The sequence below is a fragment of the Botrytis porri genome (assembly GCF_014898465.1).
Source record: "Botrytis porri strain MUCL 3234 chromosome Unknown BPOR_011, whole genome shotgun sequence".
Taxonomy (NCBI): Eukaryota; Fungi; Ascomycota; class Leotiomycetes; order Helotiales; family Sclerotiniaceae; genus Botrytis; species Botrytis porri.
Window position 1 is genome coordinate 1,553,658 of NW_024066085.1, and position 11,544 is coordinate 1,565,201.

The 11,544-nt window shown below is 42.8% G+C and overlaps 4 protein-coding genes across 4 annotated transcripts; all 4 read right to left on the reverse strand.

Annotated features, from left to right (window-relative positions):
- Positions 1-869: 869 nt before the first annotated feature.
- On the reverse strand, positions 870-2,472 carry EAF01_008485 (uncharacterized protein; the record flags this gene model as incomplete). The annotated part of the gene is made up of 3 exons (XM_038916741.1): positions 870-1,628; positions 1,673-2,188; positions 2,248-2,472. 3 exons carry the CDS (start codon positions 2,470-2,472, stop codon positions 870-872), a joined length of 1,500 nt encoding a protein of 499 aa, XP_038768103.1.
- A 592-nt stretch (positions 2,473-3,064) lies between these two features.
- On the reverse strand, positions 3,065-4,566 carry EAF01_008486 (uncharacterized protein; the record flags this gene model as incomplete). The annotated part of the gene is made up of 6 exons (XM_038916742.1): positions 3,065-3,146; positions 3,199-3,272; positions 3,330-3,462; positions 3,515-4,260; positions 4,315-4,389; positions 4,444-4,566. The coding sequence occupies 6 exons, from the start codon at positions 4,564-4,566 to the stop codon at positions 3,065-3,067; spliced, it is 1,233 nt and encodes a 410-aa protein (XP_038768104.1).
- A 1,312-nt stretch (positions 4,567-5,878) lies between these two features.
- On the reverse strand, positions 5,879-7,474 carry EAF01_008487 (uncharacterized protein). The gene is made up of 4 exons (XM_038916743.1): positions 7,157-7,474; positions 6,696-7,104; positions 6,261-6,649; positions 5,879-6,207 (listed from the first exon to the last, which is right to left on the reverse strand). The coding sequence occupies exons 1-4, from the start codon at positions 7,315-7,317 to the stop codon at positions 5,931-5,933; spliced, it is 1,236 nt and encodes a 411-aa protein (XP_038768105.1). The 5' UTR covers positions 7,318-7,474; the 3' UTR covers positions 5,879-5,930.
- A 1,629-nt stretch (positions 7,475-9,103) lies between these two features.
- On the reverse strand, positions 9,104-11,046 carry EAF01_008488 (uncharacterized protein; the record flags this gene model as incomplete). Its single annotated transcript, XM_038916744.1, has 4 exons — positions 9,104-9,523; positions 9,576-10,149; positions 10,205-10,539; positions 10,594-11,046. The coding sequence occupies 4 exons, from the start codon at positions 11,044-11,046 to the stop codon at positions 9,104-9,106; spliced, it is 1,782 nt and encodes a 593-aa protein (XP_038768106.1).
- Positions 11,047-11,544: the final 498 nt, after the last annotated feature.

The window sequence follows — 11,544 nt, forward strand, 5'->3', positions numbered from 1 at the left end:
TATGAATTTTTTAGGTGGTCGGAAACAGGGGGTGGTCGGAAAGTGGGGTAGTTGACTTATCGCCGTGTACGCAATTCAAACAAACATACGAATTCTGGTGTCTCGTCCGAGGCATCTCTCAATGTTGGATATATACCGCTATCAACAATCACTCTTTGTATTTGCGTATTTTAGATGAAGGAAGGGTTACCAATTTATTAAGTAAGCGTAGTAGAAATGAAATAGATTCTTACCATTTCATTGATAGTATGTAAGTTAGACTAGAAGTTTGGGAGGCATGACTAGGTTCACAGGTCCTTGGGAGGACTGTCTACAATCTACTCGCCATACATACTCCCTTTTCATTTCTAGGTCAATCTTCCAAGCCAGAATTTACATCAACCTAATATCTATTGATATATTCAGTGATTTGATGCTTTTATAATAAGAACTCGAGGAGTTGGCGATCCACAAATAAATTGGTGGTGTTAAGCTGAGCTATTCGCGTGTGTAAACCACTAATTTACAATCATAACGCGTTCTTCTATGAACACCTCTAGACTGCTATAACATCAGTGACATATAAAGTACTAAATATACAAAATGCCCTATCTCTCATCAATAAACGGTCCCCGAAATTGTCCATTACATGTAGGCAATTAACATCCATATCTGACGGACGCTCAGCGTACAATATGCCTTCACCATCGTCTAATTCTTCCTCGATTACCATGATTCAGGTCGATCTCCACCTGGTAGCCATTCCAGTACTATTTCCTGGACCAAAAATACCATCAGTTAGCCTGATACCCGTGCTATTGCTCTGATTCATCATCACTTGTGTTACAAGCATCTAGAATTTGAGATTTGTGAGCGTCGGTCCTCGCTGTTCAACCTTTCTGTTCTAATGCTTGGACTCGGAGGATTAAATCTTTGATGACAGACTGGTGAGTATTGTTTACTTGTTGTTGTGTGCGTAGTTTGTTTTGTAACACAGAAATCGTACGTTCATGGGCATTGTTCTCAAGTTCCAAGCCCTCTACACGCGACTCTAATTGTTTTATTCTGGGATAAGGTAACTCATGTTGATTAGATTCTTCGAAGATGAGTTGGGGAGTAGGTGGCGTGGCGCTGGGACTGTCTAATTCAAATCTTTGCTGATTACTGAGTCGAACTTGGTCTGGTGTGGGAGACAGTTGATATTGGTTGTTTGCTCGAGGTTGTTGAGAGATTTCTTGGTTTAAGGGTACATTCCAAGTAGAGCCTGGATGTTGTGGTGCAGAGTGTGGCTGCGTTACAGAAGGTCCTGAAGCTACAGATCTAGGTTGTGGTTTTCGAAATCTTTGTGGAGCAGTTCTTTTTGCAGCTTCGAGGGCTTCTCGTCTGTATTTGACGCCATCTGTGAGCCTTGCTTCAACTCCTGCTTCAGCCAATCTTTCTTCTACTCGATTGGCATGTACAGTCGATTTCGCATGCCACTCCATGTTCGAAACATCACAATTTTGATAATGTACCTTGTACAGTCGTCCTTTACAATCGTGACATCTGATCTGGAGTAGATTATTCTCATAAACAAGCTCGTATTGATCATCAGGATATTTTTCCCTCAATTCTCGCAGACCTCGAGTTAGCCAAGGAAGATTGGCAACCTGAAAATGTTAGGGATAGAATCAATGTCCTTATAAGTACATACCTCCTGTGCAATCTTCTCAGCATTTGACTGAGTCTCGTTCGAAGCAACGGTCTCGGGGCTTTGCGACCCTGATTCCACCCGATGGTTAACAGATGATGGAACGGCAGTTAGCAACTGTGAGTTGGCCTGGTTCTCTTCACCAATGTTTGATCGCTCTGTGCCGCGAGAACTGTCACTGTTGTTGGATGTACGCCGCCGTTTGTTACTTTGTACTGCCGTGGAAGGTTCAAGAGTGTTGGTATTTGTCGGGAAGAAAAAGCGCGTGGCATTTGGTTCAACTTCACTCATGGAGACAAATTCACGACTTATTATACTATTTGATGTCGCGACGCTCGCTCCAAACACTACTTGATTTGCCTCGGATATGCCTGAGCTCAGTAGATCATCACATGACTCGCCCGGTCTACAGCTTTCCGTCTCATAGTCAGAGATCAAAACATAACTTTGCTCTATCGTTGCCGGCAAATTTCTTCCAGAAGGCGCATCTTTTGGAGGGATTTTCACCAGAATATTGGTCTGTTTTATCTTCTTCAGAAAATGTTTCTGTAAGGAGCATAAGGTGTGATTTTGCTCACCTCAATCATATGATTCAAAATCCTTTTGACAATTTCTTCCTTCTGTAATTGGGCAGATGATAGTGCTTTGGGAGACCATCGGTGTCGAAGACGATAACATGAAATAATGACTTGTGGACACAAACCTTCTTTAGAAGCATTGGCTCGATGGAAGCGTATCATACTTGCAATGCATCTTGATACTCTCTTGTATAACGGAGAGTCAATGTCCAAAGGAATAGCCATGGCTTCGGCTCTCAAGAGAAACTTCCAATGCACTGCTTTTGCACTCTTTCTCAAGAAATTAAACAGTTAGAAGGTAAGAAGTATATTCACTCGCCTAGGTTTGACTGATAGGAGAGAGGTACAATATCAGCATTGGCATCTATGCAGTTGTTTAAGTTATAACACGTCTAATTAGGGACGTGTCGGATTGCGCATATGTGGAGACTACCTAGGCTAGGTTAGTGGGAAATGAGCCACACACGTGCCACATCACGAGATTATGTAAATAAACCCAAGGGAGTGGGTGGCGCGTGTTTCGAGTACAATTTCCGCAATTTCAACTGTCGACATTGATCCAAAATTCGAAATTTTGGAGCCATACAAATAAAATCCTGGAGATTCAAAGCTACAATGACGAGACAATACATATGGTTCAATGGTGTATTTGAATGCTACACATTGCTACACTGTTATGTTACATGATTCCACCGCGTCAGAAAGGATCATTTTTGCCCATCGACGAGCAGATCTCAAAGAGTCTTTGAAATGGTGGTGGCTACTTCGCGTCCATTCTTCGACTATATTTGAATACAACATGACTTCATCCCTCGTTCTATTCCATCACACTCCCCATCCATGGATACACTGCCGAATTGGCCATTGGGTAACCCATGTGTAAGGCACCAGGAAAAAAACTAACAGTGTTAACGAACAATCACCGGACTTATAGATGACTTCATAACTTACCGAGCTTCTTTTGGTGTTCCATGTTCAAACAACAATTGCGAATCTTCGATCGGCATCAGCCCATCCAAAGTACCCTATTAGATGTGCTGTCAGTCACGACGAGTATTATACATATGCAATCAGAACCCTACATTTATAAGCAAGAGTCTTGTTGAAGGCATATCAATTATTCCGGTTTCCAGCAGTGAGAATTTCTTTTGGACTTTGTTCCTGAACTCTTCTATAGAGGTATACCCGTGCTTTAGTGCCATAGCTGGACCAAGTCTAGGGGATGTCAGACTACATTTGTCTAGGCTCCTGGAAACAGAAAACTTACTGGAAAGGATACTCATGTTCTTCAGCCTTTTCGAGCCAATCTTTGCCAAAGAAGTAGTGAACTGCAGCGCCTTGTGCAACAACTCCTCTCAGTTGATCTTTATGAGTATGAGCCAGTCTGACGGCATAATAACCACCAGCACTCAAGCCCCATACCATCACGTGGCTCATATCAAATCTGTCTCCTAGTTTCATCCACTCCAAAATACTTGTCCATAATCTATCGGGAGCTGAAGGATCACTTGGATCAGACGGACAGTCAGCTGTCCCTGGAATCTCCGCAATTATACATGCCCAACCGCGACTGATAAATTCATCGCTTCGAACTGTGTTATCCGGACGATATCCATCGAGTCCAGTCAAGAGAAGCACCACGGGCATTTTCGAACTCTTAGTAGTTTGGGGGTATCTCACATAAAGTGGTATTGAGAGCTCATCTTGGCCTTGCGCATGTGTATGTTCAATCAAAACTTCCTCTACTGGGCAGTCCCATCTCGTGGCAGCTTTCATATACACCTCTTTTTGGGCTTCCCATGCTTTCCACTTGACTTGGGAACTTATCTTCGGAAATTTGCCGATGTATGGAAATCGTGCAATCCGATATACACAAGCGGCTCGTAGATAAAGCTCTGATGCTGAAGCTTGATCGCCAGAAGCCACTAACTCATCTCCTTGAGCAGTAAGCTTTTCAGCAATTGGAAAGAAGGCTTCAGTGAACGCATCACCATATCCATCATTTATGTTTTCCTGAAAATTGTCAATCAAATCATCGAAGAGTGGAAACGAGTGGAGCAGGCTCACCGCAATTAGATGCTCAAAGATGGGTTCGAAATCTTCGAACTTTCCGTCATGGAAAGGATACACACTTTTTGTGCACTATAAAATGTGAGCATTGTCGCTGCAACTATACCAATCTTTGGAAGTATCTACGGGAAATTTCCATTTTGTCTCCCACAATGCCTTGACACCCTCATGATGAGGGAGCTTCGCCTCAAAATTGTCACCCAATGTCCACGTTCTTCCATTGCCAAGTTCCGTTGTTTGAGGTGACATCTTTATAGTTTTCGAGTTTGATGTTGCTTGAGTTCAAGAGCCATCAAAATTTCAGTCTGTCTACCTTTTATGTATCAAGAAACATCAAGCCCGAATCAGTAAAATAGTCGGCCAATGATAGGGGGAACAGTGTTCGGACTCTGTGGGGAAGTCCGTGCTCTTGTTAGCCAATTCAAAATCTCCCTTGATCTGCACAAGGTTTCAGCTGAGCGAGTTGAGCCAATACATCTTAGAATCTGAGATGATTTGCATGAAGAGTGGAGATGGGCTCGAGATTTCTTGCTGTGCGACATATGCCAGATCATGGTGAGGCTGAACAACACAACAATGATAGCCATAGCTATGGTTCACCGAGTTTGCCTTACAACACATTGTACCTATGCCGCAACAAAATATGTCCAGTTATTGAATTTCCCGTCCTTTCATTACGGACGCATCTTTGTTGGTACTTAGGGACAATAGAAGTTGAAGCGTTTGGAAAAGAAGCACAAACTTTCCAAGAAGTCGGATCGCAAGACGAGATATTAGTTCAACCACGTGATCACGAGGACGTCATTTCTCCCCGCAGCTATACCATATCGGTGGATCTAATCATGTCAATGTTTCCATTTATGATTCTGATGCTAATTAAATGGGTGGCCAACTGTAGGAGGTTGCCCTAACTCTGACTCCACGCTTTTGTGCACCCCGAGTCCCATCTTGAGCAGGTGACTTCACAGGAGAACCAACGTAAAATAAAAATACCCTTAGTGTACGCGCAGATCTTATCCGTAACAACTCTCTATCTGGCGCCCTATCAATAAAAGTCGAAAATTCGAATAAAAAGACTTACGATCTAAGATGCATATATCCTAATGATAAGCTGGAGATTGTGACGGAATGGGGTAACCATCATATTGAGAGACTTCAGATTGATTGCCATGACTGCGATTGGGTTTTTAGGTTTGATATTATACCAAAATCAACCATGACGGCATCTCGAAAGCAACTTATCTGGAAATGTTGCAGACAGGGGAATGTTTCTTGCAGAGATGAGGGGACGCGATTCGGAGCGATATATTGTCTGTTTCTAGAGTATGGGAGGACTCGCAAAGAACAGGGGTCTCGATGACTAGAAGCTCAATTTTTTCACTCGAACGGGTGAATGCGCAAGTTGAGACATCTTTTTCTATTTCCGTGTTTGAGCGGAATCAAGTACTGCCCAGGCAAGTCTCCAGATACCAACTGACGAAATGCGAGGCGTCGAGGTCAGCATGCTTGGCACTGCGACTCCTTGCGTACATCTATAAATTCACCAAAATAGCCACAAAAGAGGTTTCTACTGCTTATATAAATTTCCTTCTATCTGAAATTATCCATATCTCTCAAGTCATCGCATCAAATGGCCCTTTCAGTATCTCAGAATAAGCCTTATAAAAGACCTCAGGATTCTTCCACATCTGTCTCATATACTCATTTCTTGCCTCCATAGTTTCCGGCGTCACAACTCTTCGTTCTCCCTGTGCTCGAGCACCCGCCACTAATAAGGCTGTTTTAGGTTGTCGGAATCCCGTGAATTCGGCGAAAATCTCCGTTAGGGCTTCTGTTGAGAGATCGCTACCAGCGTCGGGTATGAGCCGCTGGAGATGATAGCAATCCTCCCTATCAGAACATTAGCAAGCCACCAAAAAGCTGGAGAAATAGTATCAACACACATAGCTTGATTAGCACCCTGGCCCAAATGTGGACTCGTAGGGTGTGCAGCATCACCAATGAGGACACACCTTCCATCATACCATTGTTCGGCCTTCAAGCCTGGTCGATCGAAGATTCCATATTTGAGTAATCTTCCCGCACTTTTGATCAGTTCTGGGATTGGCTCAGCCCAATCCTCAAACTGACTCAAGAGCTCTGCTCTTCGATTCTCAAGCTCTTCGGGTGTTGATAGACGCCATGTTTCTTTTTCTTCTTCGCTTTGCCGCTGTGTAATTGCCCATGATGAGTGGGTCGGAGAGATGGGGTAATGGATCATATGAGCAGACGGACCAAAAACATTCAGGAGAGTGTTTTGAAGGGACGGTGGTGTGGGAGATAGTCCATTGGTCTGGGTAATGTTAGTATTAACACTACTAAAGCACTGTATAACAAACCTGGATTAATCCCGTATATGTAGCTTCGGGCTCATTATATCCTTTACGTTTAAGCAATATTTCTCTCGAGGCAGCTTTAATACCATCACAACCAACAAGAAACGATCCTTCAATCCTCTCGCCGGCTTCTGAGATCGCTATCACGCTAGTCTCATTCTCTTCAATCTTGGCCAATTTCCATCCCGAGCGAAACTCAATACCTGCATCCACGACCGCCTTTTCAAGAGCCAGATTAAAAGTGCTTCTTTTAGTTCCACAAGCCGGCTGACCATACATTTCCTTCAACCATTTGAGCAAATCACCGCCTCCAAGAACTTCACCGGTATGGGTTTTATCCCAGGTGTGTTCTCCCCAGGGCGCATTATCAGTTACTGCTGTGGCTAGACCGACCAAGTTGAGTACTTTGAGACTATATCGTGATTAGTCTTCATTTCGAAATAGACGGTTTATCAAGAACATACCCGTTGGGCTGTAGAAATAGAGATCCACCCGCATCCCCCAATACTTTCACTTTTTCCACAACGATAGGAGTATATCCTTTCTTCTGGAGTAGGATTGCAATCACTGGACCTGCAATACCACACCCAACGATAATGACTTTCTTGGAATTTTCTTGTGACATGTTGATATATTGATAAACGCTGAGAATATGGTATAGAACGCGATTGTTTTAATCAAAAGCTTGATAGTCATTTATATATACATCTTTCCTTTGAAGCCCCCTCTTCCGTTCTAAGAAATTCCAGAAGATGGACACCCGGAATGTCCACGGACCAGGGAGCACAATTGCCTGATGACTGGATCGGCCACAAACATGCGATACCCATAGCCGAACAACCACGTCTAATTGGTTAGCCTTCGAGGCGCAAAGCAGTTCTCATGTTCGAAGGACTAGCATGTTTCTGTTTGTGGTATGTAATACGTTGTTCCCGCAGTATAATCCCTATTTACAATATGTGATTGGTGCCACAGACGCAGTCTGACATGCGGAGATTCATCGGAGGGGTGTTTCTATTGGTTTGGAAGAGATTGAAACGGAAATGCTTTGTAGGGGTTTAAGGATCCAATAGACTTACATGCAGCTTATGTGCAGCATATAATGTTCCCTTGAACTAAGATGGTATTTGCGTACTATCCAGATATGGTACAAGATTCGTAGGCCAAACGAAAGCAAATGAAAGATAATCCGGATGAGGTTAATAACAATCAAAGCTTATTTACTTTCCTCCTTTATTTAATGGAGTAGATCCACTTATGTAACTCCACATGTATATAAAAGTTCAGATGGGAATATCAAGGAACGAAAATTCGGAAAGGCAGTGTAAATTATCAAAAGTATCACGAATGATGGACTCTGGATTGTTTGTATAAAAAATACTGGTTTCAAGATTCAAAAAGAAAAAGAATATCGACGTCGGCATGATTCGAACATGCGCCCCCGAAAGGAATTGATTTCTAGTCAATCACGTTAACCACTCCGTCACGACGCCTTATTGATATACGAAACCTTATCGTATTTTGAATTATATTCCAGCTTTTAAACTGGGATGAAACCACACACTTCCAACCTCTACCATTCCCACCCACGTAACAACGATATCAACTCATAAAATACAGGTACATGAATTTCAAAAAGAAAATCATTCCCAAAATGCAATATTCAATCAACATCACATTCCAATCCATCCATCCTCATCACATAATCCATACCCGGAGGATGCAGCATACCATCCCCCAACCCCTTCATCACATCGCCTAATCATTTTATCAATGCCTAATCTGATTTAACGTAATGTACACTAAATCACCTTTCCCCTTGTTTTCGCGAGCATAAATCTCCAGGAGGAAACTTTCCGGTTTGTTTGTCGTGTATATATATCTTGGAGGTTCCATGTAATTTTAATCGTTCATTAGTTATTCAGCTTTTATCCGCGCATAGAGGTGTTCCAGGTTATTTGGAAATTTACCTGGTGGTGTGGTCCAAATCGGTGTAGAGAGATTAAGTTGGTTAATCTGGATCATCGTAATGAACGAATCGTTATTTCCCGCTCAATAAAGTGCGAGATTGTGGAGAAGGATGTTCTAATGACAGGAATTTTCCTCAATATGAGTACATTTGAAATTGTAATTGCACAATAGCTCACTTTCCTAATTGCGTTCAGGATATTCATTGACAGCCTGCACAATTTCATTCAGAAGTCAGTCACTCTTCAGAGTAGAAACAAGGATGAAATAGGCCAGATTTTAATAATTTTTCTCCAAAGGCTCCGAAGGAGACCATTAAAAGATAGTTGAACCAATTATTTCAAGTCGCCAAAATCACTGATTAGGTATCTATATCCAAACTCAAAAATGCCAATCCGGGGTATCATTACGTGTACTCGCAGTCCAACGCCAAAGCAAATCCCTCAACATCTTTCCTGCTTGGGCGCTACAGTCAAAACGACCCATCCAACTCTGCCTATCTCATCTTTACAAGGCGTAAAATGACAATTGTATTTTTCCTCAGCCTTCTTCCACCCCTTCTCTCTATTTGCCGTAGTACCGCCAAAAATACCCTGTGACTTCTTGATTTCTTCAATTCCGGTCAAGAGTGCTGTTTCGACTGATACTGCTCGTCCCGCCTTAATGCCTTCTTTGACTGCGTTTTTGAAAGTGCGGGGTACAGATGATGGGGAGTGTTCTGTGAGAACTTTGAAGATATCTTTATCGACGATAGGAGCCACGAGGCCATTGGGAAGGTTTAGATTAAGCATATCTACTATACCCGGCGAGAAGTATTTGACAATCAGGTTTTGTGATTGTGGTTGGTAGGATAGGATGAGATACTATTTTCTGGTGTCAGTAAATTTCAAGCAGCTCTCAGATTCCGAAACATACCTTTGAGTAAGCCGTATAGAATTCCTCAACTTGTGTTTTGAACTGTAGCTTTCCGATTCGATCGATTAATTCGCCTTCCATTCCAGCTTCATCCCGGATTTCTACAGCGTTCGCCTTGTACTTTTTAAAGCTCTTGAAGAACGAATTCTTTCCACAAGTACTGGGACTGTTGGACTCCTTACTTCGAACACTTGGAGCCTTACTGCTTCCCTCTACAAAACTCCCAGTATCCTCATCGTTCAGACTCAAAATTCGAAGAACATCGGTACGACTGTGAATTGTCGTACTGCAATTTATTTGTCCGCCAAGAAAGAATCTCACGACCCCATTACCGTCAAGTAAGGGAGATACGTAAAGGAGATTCCAGAATGGATCACCATTTTTGCGATAATTCAGAAGCAATTCAACTGTCTCTTCACAATTGTCAATGGAAGTTCGTAGACGCTTTGTTGCTTGACGATCAGTGAATGATCCTTGTAGGAAACGACAATTTCGAGGTATGATATCTGATCGGGAATATCCCGTGACAGAGATGAACCCGTCTGAAGCAAATACAATTGGGTTATCGGCCCGCCTTCATTTGGTCAGTTTCACATCTAGATAAACAGTATTCCTTGGAAAGAACATACCTTGGATCAGTCAGACAAAAGCAGTCGCCTAACCCTGGGTATCTTTCCTTGTCGTTTGCCAAAGCCATAGTAGCGGAAGCAGTAACCTGATGCTTTACAAATCGCGGGTACAAATCGCTAGCGAGCAATTTCTCGATTTGCTCCTGTGATTCATTGAAGATATCTTCCAGGCCGGGAAGAATATTGTTCGTCGCGCTCTTGATATCATGTGATAATCTTCGAGCATGAGAATTAGAGATATTGATTTGCTTTGGTGCCTCTGACGAAACAAAAGTCGAGTAAATCGTGGAAAGAAGACGTGTCGTTTCGTCTATTAATCGATTATATTCATCAATCTAGTTTGGCACATTTAGCACTTGACTCCATGCAAAAAGTCATTATTAGCATACCTTTTGCAAAAATTCAAGATTTTCCGCACAAGCACGACTTTGACAAAACTTCAAGAATCGATGCGCGGTCGTTGGATTATGAAGCACAATATAAAATACTTCAGAGCTAAAGAAATCTGCAAAGTTTCCCGTGCTACTCAGCCCCATACCATTCCCACTGCTACCATTCCTACTGCTTACACTTCCGTTGTTGCTAGGACTTGTTCCCGTCGAGCCTTTCGTGCTACTTCCGGCATCTCTAGAAAAGGTGATGCGACGAGGACTCTCGGATGTAGATTTGGCAGAGTTTGGGGTTATCGGAACACATTTTGAACTTGCAGTCCGGGCTCTTTCAGGACATGTTGATAGTGGAGGCAAAGGGGCAGTTTTGTTGTATGAATCGTGCTCATCGCCGAAAGATCTCGACGGTGGTCCATCCCTGTTCTGATAATAGTGGTCAATTGCGTCCGTCATTTTTACGCCGAGTCTAACTGAAGCATCTAGGGCTGTAGTCAAAAAACACGTGGGAAAGAACGCATAGAAAATGCCAAAGCCATGACGAACCACAAAGTGGCGCTTCCTTAAGGTAAAGTAGTAAATATTGAACGGGTGGGCCAATTTCCAGCGTAGCTCTCGAATCTCGATAACTACTAGATTTGGCAGTGTGGATCGATCCGTGCTCAAGGATTTTCTTCTTGGCCTCTACACAATAGATCAATATACAGGAGGTGGGCTCCGATCCAATATAGATATGATTGGTAGAGACATTTCATCCACTTTGATTGAATACAAAGGGTAGAGGAAAGTATTCACCCTGTCTTCAGATGAATATGACAATGTGCACACTGTAAGAAACGGCACAGGCTTTCACAGAAGCCAACCGCATGATCATCAGATGAACAGCAGGTCCATGTAGCAAGGTCCTCATTCTTACCATAACCAACCAGAACACAAATTCGAGTCGTGCCGTTC